The following is a 26,264-nucleotide window of genomic DNA, read 5'->3' on the forward strand; positions in this document are numbered from 1 at the left end:
CCATAATAAGTACTCTTTTCAGGGGTACTATTTTTCACAAGGGGTGTCTCTTTCCTGCTTGTATCTGTTCCAATAGAGTGTCAGATCTGGAGATGATGCACAGATGGTGGCAAAGTTTCAGTCGTGAGTCTGAGGCTTTCTTCTCCTGGGTCTGTGATAGTAAGAGGGAGCTTGAAGCTTTCGGCGGATCCTCTGCCAACCTGGATGAGCAGATTCACACGGTGGAGGTAAACAGAGATAATGACCTGGATCAGAAGACTGTAATTTAATAAACATAACCAAATCAACCAGACAACATGATAGGTTTCATTTAGCGCTCAATGAATGATGTCTCCTCATTGTTTACCCTCTTAGATGTTAAAGGAGGCCTTAGAGGAGAAGATGGACATCTTTAGCCGATTGGAGACAGAGTTTAAATCTTTAATTCATTTCATTGCACCGAATGAGGCTGGGCGGATTAAAGCACGTCTGATGCAGATTGAAAGATACCGTGAAGAGTTTAAGAACAGCATGGAGGAACGAGAGGCAGAGCTTCACTCTAGTTTGAGAAATACGAAACAATTTACTCAAGATCTCAATGAGGTAACACTATATACATGGCTCTCTGTGCTACTCTGGTCTGATATATTATTCAAGTCATGTTGGATGTGTGTGTTTTACTCAATGTTTTCACTCATCTTAGGTTGAAGGTTTGCTGAATGGACTACAGGAAAAACTGAACACACCAGTTACTTCATGTACATCAGCATCAAGAACATATAAAACTCTCCATGAACATATGGTTAGTATTACGTGTGTTTGTTTGGAACAGACAACTTAAAGACCTAAATAAATCAATTTCCATACCATACTGTATATATTATCTAGACCAGGGGTGTAAAACTCAAATTGGGGGCCACTCTACCAGTATATACAGTATACAATCATCACAATTGTAATGATCAAAAGTTATTTAAATGAAGAACAACTAAAATAAATAAAAATCAGTTCACATGTGCAGTACGATATTTATAAATATTACATTTTACTACATTTTATTTCAAATTAAGTGACTGGATTAGCTGCAGCATGTCTGTTTGTTGCCGTCTCCTAGGATACAGCTTCAGTTTTGTTTTTATGTTTTAGGGCTGATATAATAAGCCCTGTGGAAAAATATATTGACTGCTGTTTAATAATCCTTAAGAGAACTGCGGGGTAACGAAGACCAAACCAAAATGCAGAAAGTAAAAATCAATTTGCAGACCGGATTAAAGGATAAACTATTTACACTTGAAGGGCTGCATGAAATAATCCACACAATCAACCAGAGGGCCATTAGTACAAGAGGCCGTATGTCACATGAACAAACAGGGAAACAGGTCTCATTGCATCCGCATCCGCAATGAGAAAAGTGTTATTGTTGGCGTTTTATGCGATTTAAATATCTAGATGTTAGTGAGAAGAAGAAAATAAAACAACTTCTAGACCTCAATGTATGCTCATCTTTGCTCGCTCCTTAAATCTTAAATTAAACGGCTCTATATTTATCAAAGCACATACAAAAGACCTGAAACGGAAGCAATGCAACCTGTTTTACTGAACATGGAAGCTGTTGCGCATAACCCCTATTATAGATCATATGCTAACATTTTCACTTAACTGTTGACTTTAAAAATATGATTATATAAAAGGCATTTGAGGCCGCTAGAGTAACATTTATTTCCTTCATTCTCAGGATGTAGTGCAGCGTCTACAGCAGCTCGGGCCCAGGCTAATGTCTCTGAGTCTGGGCTGGAGGAGGCTGTCTGATGGGGGACGGATGGAGAAAGCTGTGGCTGACCTTCAACAAGCTCACAAATTATATACCCAGCAAGCCACTGAAAAACAATCAAAACTGGAGAACCTGTTGACTCTGTGGCAAAGGCATGTGTTTGCATATTTATTTGTTACATAATGCGTGTTGACTGCAATGAAGGTGATTTTTGTTACTTAAATAAAAGATTGTAATATAAAAAACAATGTTTTGGCTGTCTGCTTTTTTTAGAGGTGAGAAAGATCTCTCACTTCTGCAGTCCTGGTTGAACAGGTGTGAAAATCTATGCAGTTCAGATTCTCCCTACCTGACCACAGACAATGTGAAGCTACAGAGCCAGCTTCAGATGCTGCAGGTGAGTGCGAAGTCTGAAAGGTATTTTGGCTGTTTTCTATTTATTCTTTTCTATGTACATTTCTGAAATGCACTTTCTGTAAAGCTGCTTTGAAACAATATGTATTGTGAAAAGCGCTATACAAATAAATTTGAATTGAATTGAATTGAATTGTTTTCGTTTTCCACATCCATGGTTCTTTATGTTTAATGCTGATTGTTTGAATTACCATCACTCATTTTAAAACTCTCAAAAACAATTCGGGACACTATGACTTTAATGGCAAGGAACCAATAAAATCTTTTTTATGATGTATCAGGACATGCAGTCAGAAGTTCCCTCTCAGGAGTCTTTGTTGGAAAGTTTGGAGACCCGAGCAGAGTCTCTGTACTCCTCAGCCTCAGAGGAAAGGACTGCAGAGCTTAGAGATCTTCATTGTAGCATGGAAGAGAGGTGGTGTTCTCTCAGTACTAATATACCACTCAGGTAATAATAATTTATATTTTTGTCCTTGTCATCTGTTTGCTCATGTGCTCCTAAAATATACACATATAAAATTTTCTCTTTCTCTCCCAGAAAATTTACTAAAAATATTAATGACTCATCTTGTACTAAGGGGTATATACAAACTTTTATGCAATCAAAATTAGTCTAGAATGGGTTTGCTTACCATAGCACCTGCCTCTGACTAGCATTAGTAAATAAATCATGGTTCACTAAAGTATATTTACACTACCATTCAAAGGTTTGTCTCGCAGGTCTTATTGTGTTAAAATTGTGTGTGAATTATGTTTCACTGCATATTTTACATTGTTTAATTTGCATTACAAGTATGCCTTGAATATTTAAAGGTACACTATAGGGCTTTTCACACTTGAAATAGTTAACCCTGGGTCATTCTAAATGGAATCCATGTTTATCTTGATTTCATGTTTCACACTGCTCATACAATACCCGGGGTTAACTGTTAATCATGGGTATTCATAAGATGCCGTCTCACACTGCACATTCCTAAACCCCGGGTTAAAGTCCTTATTTGCATATTTGCTGTGTCAGTGTTACTGACTGGGCAAATATATATATATATATTTGTAACTTTTGGCTCTCTTGCAGTTAATAAATACAAATGCATGCGTCTTGAGGAAGAACATTGTAGCCCAACCCTCCTCTCTGTTTATGTAGGCTATATGATGAGTCACGCAGGTACTGAGCTACTTTGCAGCAGTTGTCATCCTGCTTGATCTAAAATAGTCTAAATATAAACACTTATTATAGGTGTACCATAGTGATTCAGGATAAGACAAAAACACAGCTTGTAAGATAGATGTATGATGTACTTGCTCATAAATTTGTTACATTTTTGAACAAAATAAAGTTACAGTGTACCTTTACCTTGATGAGTAGTTGTTGACCTTTAATTTGGTATTTTCAGGATTCAGGAGTTTCAGTCCCATCTTGCTCAGTTGGAGCAGTTCAGTCAGGTCTTGCTTGATCTGACTCAGTGGACTGAGAACTTCCTCAGGCACATTCAAAGCACATGCAAAGTCAGCATCACTGATCTCCAGTCTGCTGAATCCAAAACCAAGGTACAATATGTCATTACATTTTATCATCCAATCATCATTCTTTTATTAATGTCTTAATTGAAAATATATATAATTATCTGGTTTCTCCAATGGTCTAAAGGAGGACAAGACGTCCCTTCAGACACAAGGAAAGTTATTGGAGTCTTTACAGCCACATCTAGATGCCCTCAGCCCGTCTATATCCCCAAAAGACTTGCAGCACCTCCAGACCAGGAAGGAGGACTGCCTTCAACACTTTAGTGAAGCACAGAGTTTAGTAGAGCATCGAGATGAAGCAGTACTCAAACTAAAAGACTTCTGTAAGACTTATAATAAAGCCAGAACCTCTTTACAGACATTCCAGGAAGAGGTTGAAGGAAGAGAGAGCTGGGATGACTCCAAAGTCAGGGACATAAATCAGGAACTGGGAGACCTTGCCAAGGAGTTAGCATCTCTAGAGGTGCATGCCATTAGCCTGGATATCATCCTAAACAAGGCACACTTTCATTTACAAGGGGCAGAGGAGGAAAGAACGTCCTGCAGAGGGCTAGTGGATGATGTTGCGTTGAGCGTGCAGGTGCTTCAGAGGAGCATTGGGACAAAGCAGAGTGAGGCAGAGGCTCTAGCGACCATGTGGAGTTCCTTTAGGGGACGGAAGGAGCTGCTACTCGGGAGTCTGGCAAAGCTGGAGTACAGAGCCAATATACCATGGCCTACAGAGGCCAGCACACAGGCCTTTCAACAGAGGTACAGGCACTTGTGTTTTATTTACCATTACTGTCTTTAGAGGCCTGTCTGATGTGACGTATTATAAATGTCAACACTGTGCTGTGGTTATTTTGGTATGATGGTTGTGTATGTTTTACGTGCCAAAAAATGTGGACCTGATATTGAGGTGTTGTTTACTTTGGATAAATGTGTGAGTTTTGTCATTTTACTGTAATGATGGCAAACCTATATTTTGTGCTATGCTGTTTTAATAATATCCGATGTGTTTGTCAGGTTGTGGTTGCTGAAGCAGTTGGAAGAAGAGCTACAGGCCCTACAGCACAGTCAGCTGTGGTTGGGAGAAAAAGGAGAACAACTGGCCCACAGAGACTCTGAGCTGGCAGGGGAAGTCAAACGGGACGTAGCCGTGGTCCACTCCACCTGGGAGAGGATTAGGGGGATTATTGTGGAGGAGTGAGTATATTGCTACGGTTCCCAAGTCTTAGACTGTACACTTAGTTTTCATTGGAACTTGGTGTGTGTATGGATAGATGAATGGTTTGTCAAATTGAACTTGATATGGATGACTTATGGGAGGGAGAGGCTGGACTGGGCCAGTGGGTTGATGGATGGATGTTTTGACAGGTTGCGACTGTTGCCATGTTTAAATGCAATTTAAATGTGGTTTATTTTCTGTGCGCTGTTTGATGGATATGTGGGTGAATCTCTAAATAGATTATGCTTTAGATTAAAGAAACTGAAGAAAGGGGAGAGTGTTTTGAGCTATTGCCATGACTGCAGTGTGTGTTTGCGTATTTCTATTGATACTATTGATGTCACTCACTTTAAGCCTAAAATCTAAGACCTGGCTGCTCGTGTTTGTCCCCATAAAGCCATGACCTTTGTGTAAACCTGCTGGAGCTCTGTAGGGAATACCAGACCCTGAGAACCAGGATCAGCTCGGTCATAGAGAGAGCTCATGCCATCACTGCGGCCCAGTCGGACCCACATAACCCTGAGGACATCCATAGAGCTCTTTCACGGGTTAGTGCCTCAGTGTGTGCCACATTTTAAACATCAGATTACATTTATGATAACAAGCACACAGGTAACATTGTTATCTCTGTTTGCGCAGCTGGAAGCAGTGAGGCCGGAGCTGGCGACCACTAAGGAGGACCTGAATAAGCTCATTGGTTCAGGCAAACTCCTCACCGGTGTGTTAAAGAAGCTTCCAAATGAAAGCATTCAGAGTGAAAATGTCACAACGGAGATGGATGCCATTGTTGATCGGTGGCTGGATGTGAGTGTATTTTATGCTTTTGATTAGATGTCTTAGGCGTCATTTATTTGGCATGTTTGGTTTAGTCCCAAACACTTTATGAAATATCTTGAGCAGGGATTTATCTAACAAGAGGCCGTCTATCTATTGTCAAGCATGTAAACATGCTCATTTGTGTACTGGAATTAATCATTAACAATGATTGCTCCTACAAATGACTGTTACAAGTTAAGGAGAACTGATTTTATGTCAGAATGTGATATGGAAATGAGTTAAAATCTTTGTTTATTTTTTGCAACTTTTTGATATTTTTCCTGTGTTGTATTTTCCTTTTATTTTTTTAACAAATACAAATGTATAATATTGACCATCATTGGTTTTCATATAAGTATTGTATTTTTGCCTTTTTTTATTTATGATTTATTCATCATTTTTTATGACTTATTCAGGCTGGGAAAAGACAAAAGAAACAATTCAGGGAGGTATTGATAAAAACCAACAAAAAAACAAATAAATTAATAAAGCACTGAAATGTACAAGCATAGATAAACAAAGTAGTATGTGAACTAAGTCAAAACAAAAGTCTGTATATACATCGTGAGGATGGTGATATAGAAGTATGAGATACAGTCATTACACCATCAGAATAAGGGATGCGTCTGGTCTTTCAACTGTGGTCTTCTTATTATTCACACCATATTATGCACATGATGCACTGATGGCCAGTGTTCATTATTGTGCAGATCTCTGAGAGTATGGATGCAGACATCAGTCGGTACACCCGCTCTCTTGAGCTGTGGAATGACATTAATAAAATGGCCAATGACATAGAGTGTTGGAGTGCTGTCTCTGTCTGTGAGCTCAGTGAGGGAGCTGCCAGTCTCTTCTCCACCCATGACATGGAGGAGCGCCTCTCTGAGTTCAAGGTGAGATCCATTTAGCCAAGCCAAATCTAACCTTGTAAAGGAAACATGATAAAATACCAAAATATGTAATTCCCTTCATTTCTGTGTTTGTACAGCTGGAGTTGGACAATAAGGAGGACGAACTGAAGACCTTGCAAGAGAAGATGACAGAGCTACAGGAACTGATGAAAACCCAGCACACACACACTGAACTTCAGGTAATCATCAGCAGTAGCTGTGACATTTGTTGTGATAAGTGATGTTACATCAAATATGTAAAGAGAATAAAACACACCGCTAATCACGGTGACTGGTAAATCTAGAATTTGTTTTTGGCCTTTTGAGGTGATGGCTGCAGATCTGAGAAAGCAGATTTCCCATGCTTTAGAGGTGTACGAACAGACCAGAGGAATGTATAAAGACTTCAACTCCCAGAGGCAGCAGCTTCAAGACCTAATTTCCCAGATTTCAGAGCAGCTGAAGACCTCTGAGGAATCACTATCAGAGTTTTCAACATCCTCTGACCCAGAGAATTTTGTTAAAATCAAGGTTAGTGAATTGACAGAATATGACTTTAATATAGCAGTAGGATTCTGCAAAGTAGGCTAAGTAAGAATACATGTAGTCTAATCATGTGCAATCTGGTACACAATCCACAAGCCAAAGACTGTGATGAAATTTTGGATGGAAATGTATCCAAACAAGTTCATTTCACATGGGGGTCTTTATTACCATTTAGCATTCGATTAAAAACTAAATGCCCTGTATATTCCACACTGGTCGTTTAGGAGGTTGAGAAGTCACAGAGACAGTTGGAGGTGAGTTTGGACGTTGCAAGTGAGTCTCTCAGGGCACTGTGTAGAGCGTACCCAACTCAGCACCTGACCCTGTTGGGTGATGCTGTCTCCAACCTGGTCAAGAGGAATGAGGAAGTGACACAACGCCGCAGCCAGATCCTGGGGTCACTTCAGGATGCTTTACTGCAGCGCTTCAATGGTGAGTGAATTTAAATTAATTCATTAATAAAAAAATATATATACTGTCTTTCAAAAGTTTGAGTTCAGTGAGATTTTTTTTATATATTTTTGAAAGAAGTCTCTTATGCTTGCCAAGGCTGCATCTATTTGATCAAAAGCACAGTAAAACTGTATTAAAAAAATAAATAAAAAATATTTGAATATATTATAAAATGCAATTTATTCCTGTGATGGGAAAGCTGAATTTTCAGCATCATTACTCCAGTCTCCAGTGTCACATGATCCTTCAGAAATCCTTCTAATATGCTAATTTGGTGCTTAAGAAACATTAATTTATTATTATAAATGTTGAAAACAGTTGTGGTGCTTAGTATTTTTGTGAAATTCAGGTTTCGTCAATGAATAGAAAATTCAAAAGAACAGCATTTAATTGAAATAGAATTTTTTTGAACAATATAAAAGTAACTTTTGATCAATTTAATGTGTCCTTGCTGAATAAAAGTATTAATTTCTTTTTTTTTTCTTTTTTTTTTTAAATCATTATTGACCCCTAACTTTTGAACAGAAGTGTAGGTGTCAGTTATGAGCAAAACTAATACTATAGATGGAAGTTTAAAGCCACTTACCATTCAAGTGGCTCATGAATAGTTGGTAATAGATATTTTATTTATTTATGTTTGTTTGAAATGATTCTGCACGGCACTCCCTAAAAGCGTGACTGCCACACACCTGTGCCTCAGATGCTTCCTCCCACTGACATTATGACAGATCCCGGTGGAATTGGTTGAGGCTGGTTACTAAGACAACAGAGAGCTGTTCCATACACTCCTACACGGTCCATCTGGCCGCATGCAGCAACAGCTCACATACATTTCTTCTTATGGACTGTCATTCTCTCTCTGTCTTTCCTTCTACTAGAGAAAGCACATGCTTTTCACTGTTGGCTCTTTGAGTTAAGGGCTGGAATTGAGGACTGCTTTGAGCAAACAGGAAATGCTGTCGCCATTTCATCCAAGCAACAAAAACTCAAGGTAGCGTCATGCAACAAATGACTCAGCCATGTAATGAAACATTGCACCAGAGCAAAGCAATAATGCTCCTACTAATCAGTAGTAAAACAATAAAGAAGCATTTCAGACCTCAATCTAATAGGGGATTATTCTGGATTTGAAATTTGGGATTAAGAGCCATTTAACATTATTAATAACAGTGGCTCATTGTGTCCCTCGTGTAATACGATTCATTTATCCCCTCATTATTAGACTGCAGTAGAGGAAGTCATGGATGGTGAGGAGCGTTTGGCCCAGGTTTGTGAGGATGGAGAGAGACTCCTGTTGCATCTCACTAAAGGTGGGACTGGAGGCATACAGGAGCAACTGGACTCTTGTCAGTATGCTTTGGATGCATTTGTTATGGAATGCAGACAGCGCATGCGGTCCCTGGAAGAAAGTGCCACCCTATTAAACGGGTAAGTAGTGCTTTCGAATCTACAATCTAAGCTCAGGCACTATTAAAATTTTATTCATAATAACTTGATCATTTACAAAATGGCAAGACAATGGGAAAAAACAGACTGTCCAACAGGATTGAGCCTTAGAGGATGGAAAAAAAGGGTGTGGTCACATGTACTGATGCTCAGCGAAATTTCAATGGGAATTGTCACGATTAGGTATTTCCGGTTTCCCTGTGTGAATTGTGTTGGGTTCAAGTTTGGTGAACTTTAATACACACATTTGCTGCACTTGTCAATAGCAAGCCTCTTCTTTCGACAATGACCTCTGTGTGGGCGGAGATTTGTAAATTGGCAACAATGCAGAACTGATCCAGATCCACATTACATATCCAGTTTTGTATAACGCTACTTCAATATTATCCAATTATGATCGAAAAGCAGTTATTTAGGACTGGTTCGTTTGCTAGTTGAAAGAATAGTTTATTTTATCATCATTATTCCTGTATCATTATTGTATTGTCACATCCAATCCCACAAATTTCACAAAGCAATGGTAAATGGGGAAAAAAGAAACACCTGCAATATTTATTAATAAATAATCAATCAGTGGTTCATGTTAGGAGTGTGTACCACCTGTGCAAATGGTAAGAAATTGTAACATCTGCTCAAATCAGAGTAGTGAAATAATGATAAATTCCCCCATGTTCACTTAATTATGATATTGTGTTGAGAACTAACAAATATGATTTCCATCTTTTAAATCTATTTTAGATAGATTGACTCCAAGATCCACCTTTGTCCAAGACGATATTCAAAGGCCCTCCTATCTAAGTTGAAATGTACCTATGGTACTGCTGTTGTAATGAACTCAATAACATGATGTCACTTTAATGTTGTACATCTTTATTTTTAGTGTGCTTTTTAATTAATATTATGTTAGTATATAACTAAATTATTGGGGCTCCTTTGGAAGTGTGGTTGAGAATTCCCTGTTCAAGAATAACTGTATTAGGCAATATACTGTATTAAGACAATGGGGACATGAAAATATACTGCATAGTAAAAAATGATCCTTTAACATAACATCAACAAGATGTTTACAATTTTGTGTTACCTCTATCACAGTACCGTAGCTTACAATGTAGTCAGATTTTAGGGTACATTTAGTGAATTTGATCTTATTAAGGTATGAAACTCGTGTGGTGGAGCTGAGCGACTGGCTGCAACAGCTGGAGGTGAGACTGAAGACAGATGTTCCTCTGTGGGGTGAGAGTCAGTCTGCAGCCCCCGACTGTTCAGAAGAGCTGAGAAGTGTGGAGGAAATCCACAGAGAGCTGCTGATGAGGAGGTACATATGGACAGTCTGTCTCTGTGTGTATGAAGTACCATGTGTAACAGCATGTGAGAATGTTCACAATGTAAGTCATGATTAAATGTAAGCTAGCTGTATGTTTTCTGTCACAGGGCATCTCTTGAACGTCTGTGTCAGTCCTCTCTCACTGTAACAGAGAGAAGATCTAGATCAGGGGGTAGTGTGGCAGCAGAGTTGCTCTCAAACCACGAGGCTTTGCTACAAGCGGCAAGAAGTCGACTCCGCAGAATACAGGAGTACCAGGCGTTCGAGGAGGCGCTGAAGGCAGTGGAAATCTGGCTGGAGGATGTCGAGGGAAAGTTAGAGAAACTAGAGAACACGGAGGGGAGTAAAAAGGAGGTGGAAGAGAAACTTGAGCAAGCACAGGTACATGCAGAAAAATCATAGAAAACAACAACTGTGAAACAACTGTTTTTTTTTCATACAAATATAATTTGTATTTTATTGTTATCTAATTATTTAATCATTTATTATAATTGTGTATTTTATTGTTATGTATTGTAAAATTACAAACTGTATTTTTCTGCCACTCCTAATCCTCTTTTTTGGTGGCTATTTTCACCCTCTCATCTATGTAACATTCAACTGACATTTCCATGATACTGTTTAGGGGGAAATAATATTTTTAGAATGGCTATTCTGTATCTGTGCAGTAGCTGTAACTTGTGTTTGTTTCCTCTTATCCAGGATATCCTGCTTATGAAGGGAGAGGGCGAGGTAAAGCTCAACATGGCAGCTGGGAAAGCAGAGCTGGTCATCAAGAGCAGTGGAGAAGTGGAACGAGGAGTGATTTGCTCTAAGCATCAGGAAGCTGAGGACGCATGGGCGGCACTGCTCTTGAGAGCCATGAGCTGCCACAGGTGACCTGGCTTTAGCTTAGCTTATAAATGACTGTCATTGCAGAAGTTTAGTTCAATTAATAGTTGGCTTTGAAGGAAAATGAACTACGACAATGGACACATCAATAGGAATATAATTACCGGGACCATTAAAGTATTTTGGGTCAAGAGAGATAAGAGTGGGAGCATAGTGGTTTGTTTTTTAATTGGCAAGTGTGCTTGACTGCAGGTGGCAGCCTCCTGAGCTTTTATTCAATTAAACTAATCATCACTATGGCAACCAAGTTATTATCTGGCTATTATCTATCTATCTATCTATCTATCTATCTATCTATCTATCTATCTATCTATCTATCTATCTATCTATCTATCTATCTATCTATCTATCTACTCACCTACTCTATACTGTGTCTATCTGTCTATATACTCATCTGCTCTATATCTCTTAGTTTATATTCTCATCTGCCCTATATCTATCTGTCTATATACTCATCTGCTATATACAAAAAAGTAAAATCTAAATGATATCTTATCTGCTTTGTGTTTTAGCCGATTAGAGTGGACCGTTAATCAGTGGGATTTGTTTGTGGAGTCTCGTGCACAGCTGCAGAGGTGGCTGGAGGGAGTAGGGCTGGAGGTTAAGGGTCCTCTTGAGCCCCAGCTTGGACTCAGGGAGAAACGAAAGCAATTGGAGAGACTGCACTTGCTGTCATCAGATGTGGAGGACCACCAGGGAGCTCTGTGCTATCTGGAGGAGAGTGCGACCGAACTTTACAAACGCACTGGTGACCCCGTCTTTGAGGAGGAAGAAATGATTCTCCTTAGGGCACATTTTGAGGATGTCAAAGCTGCAGCAGAGGTGAAGTATTGTCAGTGTCTAGTCTAGTGGATAGTTGTAGTGTAATAGTGAACGAGAGTGTTCATATTAAAATTGAAATGCTATTTATATTTTATCTTATTTAGGAGAGAGTCAGACTGTCAGAGGACGTTGTAATCGAGCATAAGAAGTACATGGAAACAATCAGGGAGCTCACCGATTGGCTAATGGTGGTAGGGGAGGAACTTCAGCAATGCTCTGACCCATCTGGTGACTCTTACACCTTAAGTCGGAAGTTGACTGAAGTCCGGGTAAGAAAATGAAAATATTGCCTATTTATTGACAGAAAAAGCATTATGATACTACAGAACATGTAATTTGTTCTAATATGATTTTGTGTCAATTGCTCATTTTCAATAACATTATGTTTAATAAAGTCCTCATCTGTCTAAAATAAGCATGCAATTTAAATATATTTTATTCAGTTTCATAATTCATTAAAGCTTTTACACATTAATTAGATGTACCATTTCCTGTAATCAAGCTTGTTTTCTCTCTAAGGGTTTCTTGACAGCCTCTGTGGAAAATGATAGAGAGAACCTGCATTTTTTTTCTCATTTACAAATATCAGATTTCATTGTAAATGGTGTGAAATGAAAAGAACAAATCCATTCTTTAAAGCAGATGAGATGGTGTGAGATTGCACGTCAAATTGAGACACTGATGAAATGAATGCATAATTGCATTTCATCTGCACATATGATTATGAAAGTGTGGGTGTATAAATAGATAGATAAGTATTTTTATTAACCCCATGAGGGAAATTATACTGCAACAGCTGCCAGTCAACATAGCGGGGCACAGAATACAACAGCAGTATACACGTACACAATTTACCATTTAAATTTAAATCAATATTTCAATTTAATTTAAATTTAAATCAGTTAGCAGAAACTTTTATCTAAAATGACTACAGAGGAATACAACAACAAAAAGTGTTGCACTACAGAAAAGCCCAAAATAGAGAAATTAGTATTAAAAGTTTAAGAGTGTTTATTTTCTGAAAGAGTGCATTTAAAAGTGCACTACCAATTGTGAGTTATCATAAATGTGCACAAAAGAGTCTTTAGATGTTTCTTGACAGAAGCAATGCACTCGGCTTGCTTTGCATGGTACAAAGGAATGCAGAATATTAAAAATATACAAAAAGGTAATGCGCAGAATAAACAAAATACCCGAGTGTATTCCAATATTTAAATGGAGCATTCGTTTGTTAAACTCTGTGTGTGTGGTTGAAACATTTATGTGAGTGGGGGAAGAGAAGCATGTACATTTCTTTCCAAGGTCAGTGTTTCTGTACTACATGCTGTCACAGGACTACAAATCAATGGATGCAGAGGGTGCTTAGATTTGACTATTTTTATGGATCTGCAATATTTCTGTGCTGATTAGCTCATTATACCGTCTGCTTATCTCCATAACACTTTGTCTGTGTGTTTGATGAGAAAGAAAATCTTCATAACATGGGGTTTGTGTTTGATGAGAAAGAAAATGAGGGAAAAGTACCAGAGGCACCGAGAGAGCAATAAGAGGCGTTAAGAAAGGGGGAGAATGGGCGAAAATTGGTGGGAAATTTCTATGCTGTTTGCACATTTCTCCCTGGATAATCAATTCCAGTCAGAGAGAATGAGTGAGTGGTAGATGGGATAAATGATAATAAGACTACACAGCAGCACTTTAAATAAATTATATTCAAATAAATTTTTCCATCCATTTACCTTTGAAGCTGTAGTTTATTTGTCAGGAATCATACCTTTTTTAATCGCATTAAAATCTGTTAACTGAACATAATTGTTTTTTTTAGAACAAGCATTACTTTGCATGAAAAGCTCTTATACGTACCTGAAATAAATATATCTTCACTTTCCAGTTTTTTTTTATTAATCTATCATAATATTTTTGTGTGATTGATAACGAAAATGAATAAAAAATATTATACACTTATTTATTTATTTATTTATTTTTGCAAATGCAATTTTGTCGCACTATTTTATTTATTTTTATTTATTTTATTTCATTGTATTTACTAACATTTAGGTTTATTTATTAATAACACTTCATTTATTAATAAAACATTTAATTGCACAATTACAATTTATTTTACATTAGATAATTGTCATTGTGGAATGAATGAATGAATTTCTAATTGCATGTATGAAAGTGGATATGTATGAAAATGATGATAATTTAGATTGATGAAAAACGAGGTGAGGTGTGGGAGATTAGCGTTCATCCTCTGAAGCGCGAGGATCTGATCGGATGTGAGTTTTTTTCAGTCAGTCAGTTTCACCGTCGTGAGAATCACAAGCGGCGCCACTACTTGGATAACAAGCAGCCACTGATGCCGCAGTTTCCGTAGCAACTTTACCCTCCCTCTCTCCTTCTCACTCTCTCCCTCCCTCCCTCCTTCAGGAGCTGCTGGAGCGCGGCGCGTGCGAGGGGCGCGAGCGGCTGCGGCGCGTGCGGCTGAGCGCGGAGAGAGCCGGAAGGCACACAGCGGCGGCTGGCTGCGAGCTGATGGATGGAGAGGTGGCGGCACTGGCTCGAGCGCTGCACCAGTGGGAGGGAGCTTCGCTACGAGCTCGCGACGCTCTCGAGACGGCCGTAGCCGCGGCGACAGGGGCCGAGCGGGAGCAGACACGGCTGACAGCGCAGTTGGAGGAAGAGATGGAGAAGCTGGAGGGCCAGCTGAAGGAGTGGAGCGAGGGACTGAGCACCGCCGAGCGGAGGAATAGCGGAGCTGCGGCGGTGGAAGGATGGACGGTCGCCAAGGTAATTGAGTAGAGGAGAGAGATGAAGAGGGAAGGGTGAGTGTATAAGGTAAATGCTACTTAATTACAGTGTACATGTAAGCTCTCACACAGACATGTACTGTTTGGAAAGTCAACACAGTTTGTGGAAGAATTGTATCGTTCTTAAAGCAACAAACTAGTTTACAAGGTTAAATCCAGAAATGATATGCATCTAGTCTAGAGCAGGGGTTTGTAATCTTTTAGATGTCAAGGACCACTCGTGTTAGGGACCCCCCCTCCTAAAATTTAAAAGGCATATATATAGTTTCTTGTATTTTATTCTATTTATGATAGTAAATTACTGTTAGATACATTTATTTATTTAATTTAATTATTCATTTATTGGTTTGATTAAATATACTTATTCTAATCTCATTTTTGTATTATTATATATTCATTTGTACATTTTTTTTTTTACCCTGTTTTTCTCAAAAAAATTTCCATGACCCCCTAGAAGTCCCCTGCGGACCCCAGTTTAAAAACTCCTGTTGTAGAGCATCTTTCTTTTTCCTTCCCTTTCTTGTTTGTCTTGTTTTCTCTCTGTCTGGCTCTTTCTCATAAACAGTGGGTCATAATATGTTTTCCTGCTGCTGAGGTTGTTTATACTTTCATCTACCGCTTGCTGCTCAGATAATTGAAAAAGGATTGCAGATTTTCCCTCCTTTATTTCTTCCTTTTTTTCCTCAAGTCCCTCAATATTTCTTTCGTTCTATTTTACTTTCTCTCATCTGGTGTTTCCGGTGTCCAGACTTGTTTGTGTTACACGCTCGTTTGCACGGCTCCAGCTCCTCAACATCTGACAGCTGACTCCCACCGGGAGAGGGAGAGGGAGAGAGGAGGCGGGGAGAATGTGAAAGGGAGGGAAAGAGAAAGAGTGGGAAAGCAAACGAGAGAACATGTCAAAGGCGGGGAGGAGTGAACGAGAGCCGCCAAAGAGTGTGAAAGAGAGGGAGAACCACAGCCTGTGAAGTGAAAGACAGGGAGGAGTGAGAGAAGGAAGAGGAGGAGAGCGATTACAGGAGGAAGTGTTCTATAGGGGGAAGTCAGGGAAGCATTTCCCTCTTGTTTTTAAAGATAGGGTCAGGGGGAGGGTGGAAGCACAGAGAAAGAGGCACCACTTCGGCTCTGTACAATCTCAGGCATGTTTGGAAAAGTGGGAAGGCTTCCTGGACTCGCTGAAGAACAGAAATGCTTTTGTAAGAAGCCTTGTATTGGAGTTGAATAGAGCTGTGTTAATGCTCAAATGTGTGTGTGCGTGAAGAAGCATCAAGCCAATAAATGAGATTTTAGGTGTCAAGGGTGACCTGTGCATTGACACTCACCCCTGCTGTGTGTGTGTGTGTGTGTGTGTGTCCATCAGGGTGTTCTGGAGGGGCTTCAGACAGCTGAAGTTATGGAGGAGAAGCTGAAGGCGCAGCTCAATGAGCTGTGTGGGTTTTCCAGTGATCTGGGTCCGCAGACGGACAGAGTCAGTGCTCTCATCAAGCTACACAACAGGTGAGTGCTGTAGCACACATGCATGAGGTTAAATGGTCACCACCTGGTTTTGTTTAGCAGTCTATTCCCTGAAAGTTTGTTTAGCCGTTGTAGACATGTAGAAGGTGGATGTTTCTTACAGAGCTTCCTGTAAATATATAAGAAAATTATTTAGAATAATGTATACATAATATAATCATTTATACAAATTAATAAAGTATAACTATTTGTTTGTTTGTTTAGATTTCATTAATATGGTTTAATATTTATTTAATTGAATAATTTATATTTATAAAAAGTGTTATAAATGAGTACAGCGATGAATAAATAGAATAAATTAATACAAAAAATAAAACAATTTAGCTCTATTTAATTATATTTAATTGTTTTGTAGGTATGTACTTTCACACATGTTGTATTTAATTGATGGAATACATTAAAACATAAATTCAGTGCACTGAACTGAATGAAGGGTTGTGATATATTGCACCTCATAGCGCTGCATCTAAAGTGAGCGTTTCAGCTGAGAGCACCTGTCATGACAGCAGGCTTTGCCTCGTTAGCATGCTTTTCAGGTATAGCAGCAAAAAAACATGCTTATCTTCTCTCCACTGTCCACTTTATCCTCGTCTGCATTCGTGTGTACCTGTGTGCTGTGCAGATATGCCACTGTATTCTTGTGTATGCTGGTTCTGCTGCGTTTTCACTTTCTGATTCCCAAACTCTCCCTCTGAGAGAGCTTGTCATTGAAACAGATGTCTGCTCACCTTGCACTATCACCCCCCTATGTTCACACATTTTAACCCCCATCCCCCTTTTTTTTTTTTTACCCTCTCCTTTTCTAATACCTCTGTGCATATTTCTCTCTAGTCTGAGCCTGCGAGCCTCCCGGGAATGTCAGAATAAGGAGAAACTGCTGGAACAACGCTTCCGTTCTTCTCTGCATGACTTCCGGCAGTGGATGGTCAATGCCAACATCTCCACTGCAAAATGCTTTGACTCCCCTCATAGCATCCAGGACGCCTCCGTCGCCCTCCAGCAGATCCAGGTGAGTGGAATGGTTGTGGACAGTACTCTCTGTCCAGGAGGGCTCATACTAAATGGGCAAAATTCAGGATTCTTGGAACATTAGCTATAGCCAGGCCACAGCGGGTTGTCTCTATCCCTGTCATGTAAGAGTAGCCAGGATTTGATAAAGTGATAGCCCATTCTCATGTCCCATGGGCCAGTTTATGAGGCCACCATTTAGCCAAGGATGTGCCAGACTGGGCTATTTATGACTTCAATTAGAACAGTAGAAAACCTGTGAGAGCACAGGGAAAATGCACAGTAATGTATTTGCTGTGTATAGCTGTGATGAAAGAGACATAGCTTGATGTGGATGAAAATGTGCAATTTTTTTTTCAAATATCTAAAATTTCCTGCCCCTTGTGTGTTCAAATATTTTGGCTTTCTATTTCTGTCTTTCAAATAATAGTGTAATTGCCAGTGGTTCTCAACTGCTCAGTTCTAGGGGTGGAACGGTACACAGAAGTCACGGTTCGGTTCATACCTCGGTTCAGACATCAGGGTTCGGTACGATTTTGGTACAATGGAGGGAAAAGCAAAACAAAAATGGAGAAGGCATTGTATTTTTAAAATAAGTTTTATTATTAAAGGCATAGAACCAGTTTATTTGTAGTGCACCTACAATAGTTTTATATAATTAGTTTATTAATTAAATTAATAAAAAGACAAAAAGACCTTGCGATATGTTTGGTAATTGTACCTGAATTAATTTAAAATTAATTTGCTATATTTCAGATCAATATATTTGTTTTCCTTAATTTTACTTAACATTATTAATTAACAATGTAACATTATTCTCATCTGAATTATAAATAATTGATTTCTGTATAAAATAAAACTACCATTAAAAACACATTCGATTTTCTTTTTTAATCAATGTAGAATGTGTAAGATTAGTGCTCCGAGGACAAGAAATGAAAACCAATGCACTATGATGAATGTCCAAAAGATGGGACCCACAGACTGTTTTGAAATGGAGTTGGATAAATATGTATTGCTTTTAAAACAGTGTGTGTGTGTGATTTTGGTTGGGTGACACAGTTGTAGGTTACAGTGTGACAAAAGCACAATGTTGTGTTTTATTGCGAGTGTACACAAATATAAGTAAACACTTTGCAGGTTTAATGATCTGAACAAAATTATGGAGTATGTTTTTTATGTTGTTCGATCGTGCCCGCGCCTCTCTCTCTCTCGTGCGCACACACACACTCCAGCATTGCAATCTTGACATCGCAGCCCATTATACGGTCACACCAAACGCGAATAGAGCGTCAAATTCGCATCTATGGCGTCTAGTTCGACGCTAGTCCAAAGCGAATAGGACGCGCGTAAACCCAACGTTTGAAGTGAACGCGCGTTCAGAGCTAAGCCAATGGTACAGATTATGTGTCCCTAAAGAACCCGCGTATCTAACAGTAGTTCCCCATTAAATTAATTAATTTGCACGCGAGTTTTATTTGTTTTTATACCGTGTATTCTCCGTGTAAATTCGTGCACCGAACCGTGACGCCCGTACAGTTTCGGTTCAATACGAATACATGGACCGTTCCACCCCTACTCAGTTCTGACCCAAAAATGTGTCACAGGTCTGTTCTGATTACCTATTTTTTACCCGAGTAAAAAATAATGCAAATAATAAAATACAATTAATCATATAACCATGTATATAGTAGTTACGTTACCAAATAAACAGGTTATCAGCCTTTAAAAGGGATAGTTCACCAAAAAATTTCATCTACCACCAAAATCATTATTTACTCACCCTCGTGTTGTTCCAAACCTTAGTTTTTTCCTTCTGTTGAACATAAAATAGGTTATTGTAAAAAACACTGTGTGGTTTGTGCCGGAAAGTTTTAACTAGTGAGAGCATGAAACCATTAAAATTCTATTTTGCACGCTAATTTTGGCATTGTATTGGGTCGCCGCTTGATGTCCAATAAAAAAAATCTGGGTCTTGAAGCAAAACCAGTTCAGGCTCTGTTTAACATTTGTCACATACATAAATTCATTCCACAGAATACTGCAGATTTTTCCCCACAATCAGCAGAGAACAAGGCAAAGATCAGCACAGATTCTGTGTAGGACTAGATCTAGCATAGCTTATCTACAATAAAAAGGAAGAGATATGAAGAAAGAAGGGGAACAGGGTTACTGAGAATAGAAAGATGGAAACAACGCTGCTCATTTTTTATTTACCATCAAATATATTTCAAATGTGGAACAATGTTTCCGCATGGCTTACTGCCCTGAACCACCAACACAGAGACAGACATGCTTTGGGTCATACATAATTGCATCTGTACCATTTGAGTGGAGAAATACGGCAAAAAGAGTGCACGCCTCACAGATGGTGGGAGATCCCTGCTGGGTGCCTGTCAATGTCTGGACGTGACTCATTGCACATGCTGCCCTCTGCTCTGTGATAGTCCACTTGTGTCTGTGCGGCTGACGTCTTGCTCATTCTGCACCACAGGAGTTCATGAGTGACAAGGACCAGGGCCAGGCCAGACTTAGTGCTGTCCTGACGTATGGAGAGCAGCTTAGTAGCGTGATGGCTGCCGACAGAGTGGAGGCCATCAGGACCAAAGCGAACGTAGCCAAAGATGACTGGAAGAGCCTGGTGGACAGCTTAAAGCGAAGAGAGATGGCCTTGCAGGTAGAGATGAGTGATTTTTTTTTTTTTTACACTATGCATATTACTATTTTATTTTATGTATTTAAAATTATTTTAATATTCTATTCACTTTACATAAAAAATACTACATCACTAGTGTTTAACACTGTATCCATCCATGTGTGACAAGCTTTTTTAAATAAAAACATCTTTGCACATTGCTATTTTATTTTTTTATTTGTTTTTTATATCCTGTTTACATAGTGTTTAAGACTGTATCCATCCATGTGTGCAAGCTTTTCTAATAAAAATATCTTTGTATATTACTATTTTATTTTATTATTTTATTTTATTTTATTTTAATATAATCCTGTTTACATAGTGTTTAACACTGTATCCATCCATGTGTGCAACCTTTTCTAATAATAATATCTTTGCATATTACTGTTTTATTTTATTTTATCCTTTTCACTGTACATCAAAAATACTACATGGCTAGTGTTTAACACTGTATTCTAACAGGCGTGAGACTGTCTCTACACATTTTTTTTTTTAATAAGTAAAAACCACATACAGCCTGAGGTACAAGTGTGATGTGAATATGTGCTCTCAGGTCTTGCAGTCTCAGATGCAGGACTTTGAGGCAAGTGTGGAGCCTCTGCAAGACTGGCTGAACAGGACCGAGATCAGTGTACAGGAGAGCAGCGCTCGCCTCCATGACCTACCTGCCAAGAGACTAGAGCTCTCCAAACTTCAGGTACACTCAGTTAGTCTTATTGAATTCATAATTATTCATTAGAGCTTTGCTCTACCCGAATGATTTCAATCACTACTATTGAGATTCCAGTCCTCACATGCTGTACCTTGGAAATCCGTGTAATGTAATTCATTGACAGGAGAACATTTGATTTATGATTAATAGATTATGCATTAAAAATGTGGACAGTATAAAAAAAGATTTTTTCTTCTTTTCATGTCTTTTTAACATTACTAGCTACTTGAACATGTAATTAAATGATCAGATGAAATCAGCTAACTGTGTATTTTGCTGTACTTAAGCTCAATTAAATGAGTTAAACAGAAGTAGGATCTGCTGGAGATAATGAAATAAACCCTGTCTGTCAACGATGGTTCTGCTGAGTCGAGCTTTTAGCTACTTTTGAGGATTAGGCTGAGAAGATGCAATTAATTTTTCGCTCTACAAATGCACTCGAACAAAACCTATATACAACCTCATAATAACATGAACGTAGAATAGAGGTTGAAAAGATAAACATTTCTATTTTTGCCTTATCACGAGATCTTTCATCTCTATTTTTGTATTGCCTTGTCGCCTGCTGGGCGCTTTTGTCTGCTCTGTTGGCAATTACATTTCCAACAGTGTATCTGTACAGTGTGTAGAGGTCCTCTGAGTGATTACCCATCCCCTCCCCTCCCCTCCCATCTCCCCTTCCCCTGCTTTTACCCACTTTCCCTCTTAATCCCTTTATCCCCAGAGTGCACCCAACATGATAGACTCTATTATCATGAACTGTGTCTGCCTAACTGACAATTTCACAGTCTTGTTTTTTTTTCCATCTAAAGAAAAGAAGCAAGAAATTTGCTTGTGGTGGTCTTTTGTGCCCTGGTGTATTAAGTGTGTTTAGTAAAAGTTATTTTGGTGTTTGGAGAATGTGACCTGTCCATCTCATTGGATGTGTCCAAAAGCTCATGTTGGTTTTTAGTGTGGTTTTTCATTGCATGACCATTCATCTTTATTCCCCTGTAACCCCTGCTTGCCTTTTGACCCCCGACGGCACCCCCTCAGACGTTGCTGGAGGAGATGAGCTCCAGAGAGTCTGAACTGGCAGGGCTGAGAGGGCGAGCACATGGGCTCTGGGATGGTCAGGGTGCTGGGAAGAGCTTTGTGCATCGCGTCTGCCAGCTAGCTGCATGCTACTTGGCCCTGAGCAACCTGATTAAGGTAACTTCCTCTACCTGTCTGTTTACCTCATCAGTCTTGTGCTTTCTGGTCCATTATTACCACTGATTGTGATTGATAATGAGCTCAATATAAATGGCCTGTTTGGTTCTATTAGTTTCTAAAAGCTCTGCTCTAAAAAGACAACAGTGTCATTATTCAGCTTAAGTCAGTTCACTGTTGATTCAGTTAAAAGTGTAAAGATCATCAATTATGAAATAAGTTCAATCTAGCTATGGAGAAAAAAAGTGATGTCATCATCCAGCTCAGTTCAGTTCAGTCAAATCAATAATATTACTGGCCCCAACTAAGCAAGCCAAACTCCATCAGGTGACAGAATGGAGAAAAAAAACCTTATATATTTCTATTGATATGCTTTGAATTTTGGAGAGGGAGTCGTTTGTTGCATTTGTTCTGTTCTTAGTAATTTGAATTCAATTGAATTTTGTCTCCTTTCTCTGAGTTTTGTTTGATTGCTTACTTTATAGAAAAGCATGTCGTATACTGATTTATATAACGAGGGATGATTTATACAATGAAGGATGCGTTGATATTAAAATTCGGACCGACACTGATAATAATTTTCATGTTATGGCCAATGATTGATAAATGTCCAATATTCAAATTATATACTATTTTATCTAAATATGTTAAAAATAAAACTACAATCAATATTTTTGAATGCTTCAAATGAATGTAGGCATCACAATATTATAATCTACAGTATGAAAATGCTATATACATTTTTATATTTGCTAAATATTACATTTAACAGTGTTATTAAATTGTTAGTGTTTTTAAAGATGTGAGTATTAGATGACGGCAAAGGTAATCTAAATGTAGAAACAGAAACAAATTAGCTGCACAATTAAATATCCAGATAAGAAATCTCTAAAATCGGCTGATAACCAATATTGCATCAATGTATTGTGCATTCCTAAATGTACTTATCACCTCATTTGTCCAGTCTTTCACTAGTCTTGGTTTCTCTCGCCCGCCTCCTGCAGGAGAAGGTGTCAAGGGTAGAACGAGTGGTGGGGGAGCATCAGCTATTTTCACAGGGCCTTCAGGAACTTCAGAACTGGGTTTCTGAGTCACAACAGGTCCTCAAGACCTGCAGATGCCCCACATCTGACAAGAATGTGCTTATATCCAGAATGGGCCAGCTCGAGGTACATTGTCGTTTATAATTATTATACATATATTATAGTACAGTTTTGCAGATTTTGCTAATTCTAAGGACAACATTCTAAGGAATTAAGGCTCATAAATTAGTTTGGATGTTTCATTTGTACATGTTTGGTGGGTAACAGTATTTTTGATTGGATCCAGGCTTTACTGACAGCTTGTCAGGGAAGAGAAATCCAACTGAAGATGCTCATCACCAGAGGGGAATCTGTCCAGAGGAACACATCAGCTGAGGGAGTACCAGTGGTTCGCAAGCAAATTCAGGACCTCAAAGACTCCTGGGAATCACTCTTATCAACATCCATACAGTGCAAAAGGTCCGAGAGCTTTCTCTCCATCAGTCTTTGTATATTTATCCTCTGTTATACCTCAAGTCAGTTCTGTTATACCTCAAGTATTTCATGAGGTATTTGCTCTTCAGATGTCTGTGTGGAAGTTGTAGATGTCTTGTTTATGTGTTGCATTTACAGCCAGCTGGAAGGTGCCTTGTCACACTGGACCAGTTACCAAGAGGACGTCAGTCAGTTTGAGTGCTGGATGGAGCGCGTTGAAGAGAGCCTTGGAAACACAGACAAACACTATGCTGAAATGAGGGACAAGACAGCCAATCTAGGCCGTGCCAAGGCAAATTGATACTTTTCATAAGATTTATTTAGCTCAGAGAATTACAATACTTAGGCTATATTACAATATACTATAATAAAATATAATATTATATAATACTGGATTTATTAATTAGGTAACAGTTGTATATTCTTACAGTTAAATCAGAAATTGTAACCTCAAAGTATTAATTGCTTTGTTTTGTTACAGCTTCTCTATGAGGAAGTTCTTAGCCACTCTAGCCCTTTAGAGACCATTGCTACCAAGGGTTCCAACATGACTGAACATACAGCCACTCAACAGGAGATCCAGAAACTCAGTGAGAGATATGCAACCGTCAAAGATAAAGCCAAGGTATGAACGTCAAACTGTAGACCGTAGACTAGTGAGTCCATGAAATAGTGTATAGCGCAACAGTAAAGTTCTGCAAGTAAAAATCCCATTCATTTTCTATATAGAGAAATTGATTTTTTACAATAACATATAAATCTTTTAAGACAAGAGCTCTGACATTGCTGAGCAATGATATATGTTTATGTAGAAGCCATAAAACAGTATGATTTCAGCTTAATTAATAATAAAAAAAAGTTTTAATAGCCAAATTCCCAGTGAAGTGCTACATCATCTATTACCCTTAAAAGATCTTTCAACAATCAGATAAGCTGTTGTTACCATGGAAACAGAATTTGAGTCCAAAGAGCTCAGCAGTGACCTCCCACTCGAATGAAGCATTGCAATGCACATTAACTATATTTGTGAACTATATTATTGTCTCAATTTAGTCCAGATGATGATGATCAAGACAAGTCCAAAATGGTTCCAATGAACAAAAGGTTTATTAATAAAACAAACTCAGGTAATCCACATTGAATAAGACAAAGTAACAGCGTGCAAACCACGACAATACCCGACATTGAATTGAACATAAGGAGGAACTTAAATACACAATGATAACAAACTAAATGACGAACGGGTCTATTGAACAGGTACAGGTACAAGGGAACAGGTAACTGTAGAGAAATAAACTAAAAGTACATGAAGATGAAACAGAACACGCAGAACGTGACAATTATATGAATTGTATATGAATATTTTCCAATAAATATTCCAATAAACTTAAAATATAATTGTTTAAAATCGTACCCTCGTTGTTTCTTATTCACTTATATAATTCACAATATTAGCGGTCTCACAATATTAAAGACATTAAGCACACAAGTCTTTTTTCCAATTTTCATATCCTTTTCTTACTCAAATCCAAGTTTGTAACATGTGATTTTGGATCTAGTTGGTGTGGTCTGTTACTCAAAACCCTTTGAAATTCCAAAAGAGGAAATTAATGGAAAAAATACATTTAGAAACCAAGCAGCTAAAAAATGGTTGCACTCTGTTATGCTTCTTTTGGAGTAACTTTTGAAATAATATACTCTACTGGTGTTTCAGGCTTCTGTCAGTAAGGCTGAAGAATTGGTTCTTCTCCATCAAGAGTATCAGCGAGGGCTGCACATGTTTGAAGACTGGCTAGAGCAAGAACACAGCAGTTTGGCCCTCCTCTCACCCCTAGATGAAGATGTAAATGCTCTGGAGAACACATTAAAAGAACTGCAGGTTATTATAACTGTGATCTTTTCTGAATTTAATATTATAGGCAAAAATATTCAGCACTACCTAATCTTTAACTTTCATTCTTTCTGTCTTACAACATTACCAGATGCTCCAGTCTCATTGCCCTAAGGGACATAACTTGCTCAGTTCAGTCCTTGCCAGTCGGGAAAGAGTCATACCTTGGGGTGCCCCTCAAATTGAGGATCGGGCCCTGGAAACAGCACAGACAGAATGGCAGGGGTACCAAGACCGCCTTGGGGAGACCAAAGTCCAGGTTGAGCAGGCCCTCACAAGAGTTCAGCAACTAGAAGGTTTATTCCAAAGCTTAGACCAATGGCTGGTTGACATTGAGCTGAAAGTTAAGGTGAGAAACCACCGTCGATCTGATGTCACTGCAAAGGAGGCCCAGCTACAACACCTGAAGGTACGTTGCATTATAAGTATGCCTGATGAATACAGAAATACTGCACTCTGGTTTCATGTACTGTATACAGTTGACATTTTCCTTTCATTCCCTCTTTTCAGCGGTGGCAGACTGAGGCTGCTCACCGCCAGGCCGAGGTGGAAGGTCTAAGTGCTCTTGCACAGCAAGTCGTAGAGAATGCTCATGTCAGTGGTCGGATCAGTACCAGGGTTACCCAGCTCACTGCTCGCTACCATGCCTTGCTCCTACAGATCCAGGCAAGTCACCCTTATATATTAACAATTCTTATGTACTTGATGATTATTATGCAATTATGCAGCATCATGTGAAATCGTGTGAAAAAGACAACAGACAGACATGCAGTCTTATGATCTGGCCACCCTATTTCCCATGGATTGAATAATATCCCACTAATTATTCCACTGGTTTACAC

General features: G+C 38.8%; 1 protein-coding gene across 1 annotated transcript in view; it reads left to right on the plus strand.

Annotated features, from left to right (window-relative positions):
- The window catches only part of syne1a (spectrin repeat containing, nuclear envelope 1a), a 128,363-nt gene that overhangs the window by 36,062 nt on the left and 66,037 nt on the right, over positions 1–26,264 (plus strand). The window contains exons 33-67 of the mRNA XM_056259933.1: positions 77–227; positions 355–582; positions 683–781; positions 1,715–1,902; positions 2,024–2,147; positions 2,446–2,612; positions 3,559–3,712; positions 3,813–4,438; positions 4,694–4,873; positions 5,293–5,443; positions 5,535–5,699; positions 6,422–6,604; positions 6,700–6,801; positions 6,929–7,132; positions 7,372–7,579; positions 8,479–8,591; positions 8,823–9,028; positions 10,200–10,361; positions 10,478–10,751; positions 11,073–11,245; positions 11,774–12,083; positions 12,188–12,352; positions 14,514–14,873; positions 16,254–16,390; positions 17,240–17,417; positions 19,911–20,093; positions 20,665–20,808; positions 21,859–22,014; positions 23,019–23,183; positions 23,344–23,516; positions 23,670–23,823; positions 24,013–24,156; positions 25,246–25,410; positions 25,514–25,831; positions 25,933–26,088. Coding sequence (XP_056115908.1) covers positions 77–227; positions 355–582; positions 683–781; positions 1,715–1,902; positions 2,024–2,147; positions 2,446–2,612; positions 3,559–3,712; positions 3,813–4,438; positions 4,694–4,873; positions 5,293–5,443; positions 5,535–5,699; positions 6,422–6,604; positions 6,700–6,801; positions 6,929–7,132; positions 7,372–7,579; positions 8,479–8,591; positions 8,823–9,028; positions 10,200–10,361; positions 10,478–10,751; positions 11,073–11,245; positions 11,774–12,083; positions 12,188–12,352; positions 14,514–14,873; positions 16,254–16,390; positions 17,240–17,417; positions 19,911–20,093; positions 20,665–20,808; positions 21,859–22,014; positions 23,019–23,183; positions 23,344–23,516; positions 23,670–23,823; positions 24,013–24,156; positions 25,246–25,410; positions 25,514–25,831; positions 25,933–26,088 — 6,766 coding nt within the window. The remainder of the gene's footprint in view (positions 1–76; positions 228–354; positions 583–682; positions 782–1,714; positions 1,903–2,023; positions 2,148–2,445; positions 2,613–3,558; positions 3,713–3,812; positions 4,439–4,693; positions 4,874–5,292; positions 5,444–5,534; positions 5,700–6,421; positions 6,605–6,699; positions 6,802–6,928; positions 7,133–7,371; positions 7,580–8,478; positions 8,592–8,822; positions 9,029–10,199; positions 10,362–10,477; positions 10,752–11,072; positions 11,246–11,773; positions 12,084–12,187; positions 12,353–14,513; positions 14,874–16,253; positions 16,391–17,239; positions 17,418–19,910; positions 20,094–20,664; positions 20,809–21,858; positions 22,015–23,018; positions 23,184–23,343; positions 23,517–23,669; positions 23,824–24,012; positions 24,157–25,245; positions 25,411–25,513; positions 25,832–25,932; positions 26,089–26,264) is intronic.

The sequence above is a fragment of the Rhinichthys klamathensis genome, unplaced genomic scaffold, assembly GCF_029890125.1.
Source record: "Rhinichthys klamathensis goyatoka isolate OS25496 unplaced genomic scaffold, OSU_Roscu_1.1 h1tg000170l_1, whole genome shotgun sequence".
In the NCBI taxonomy this organism is placed as follows: Eukaryota; Metazoa; Chordata; class Actinopteri; order Cypriniformes; family Leuciscidae; genus Rhinichthys; species Rhinichthys klamathensis.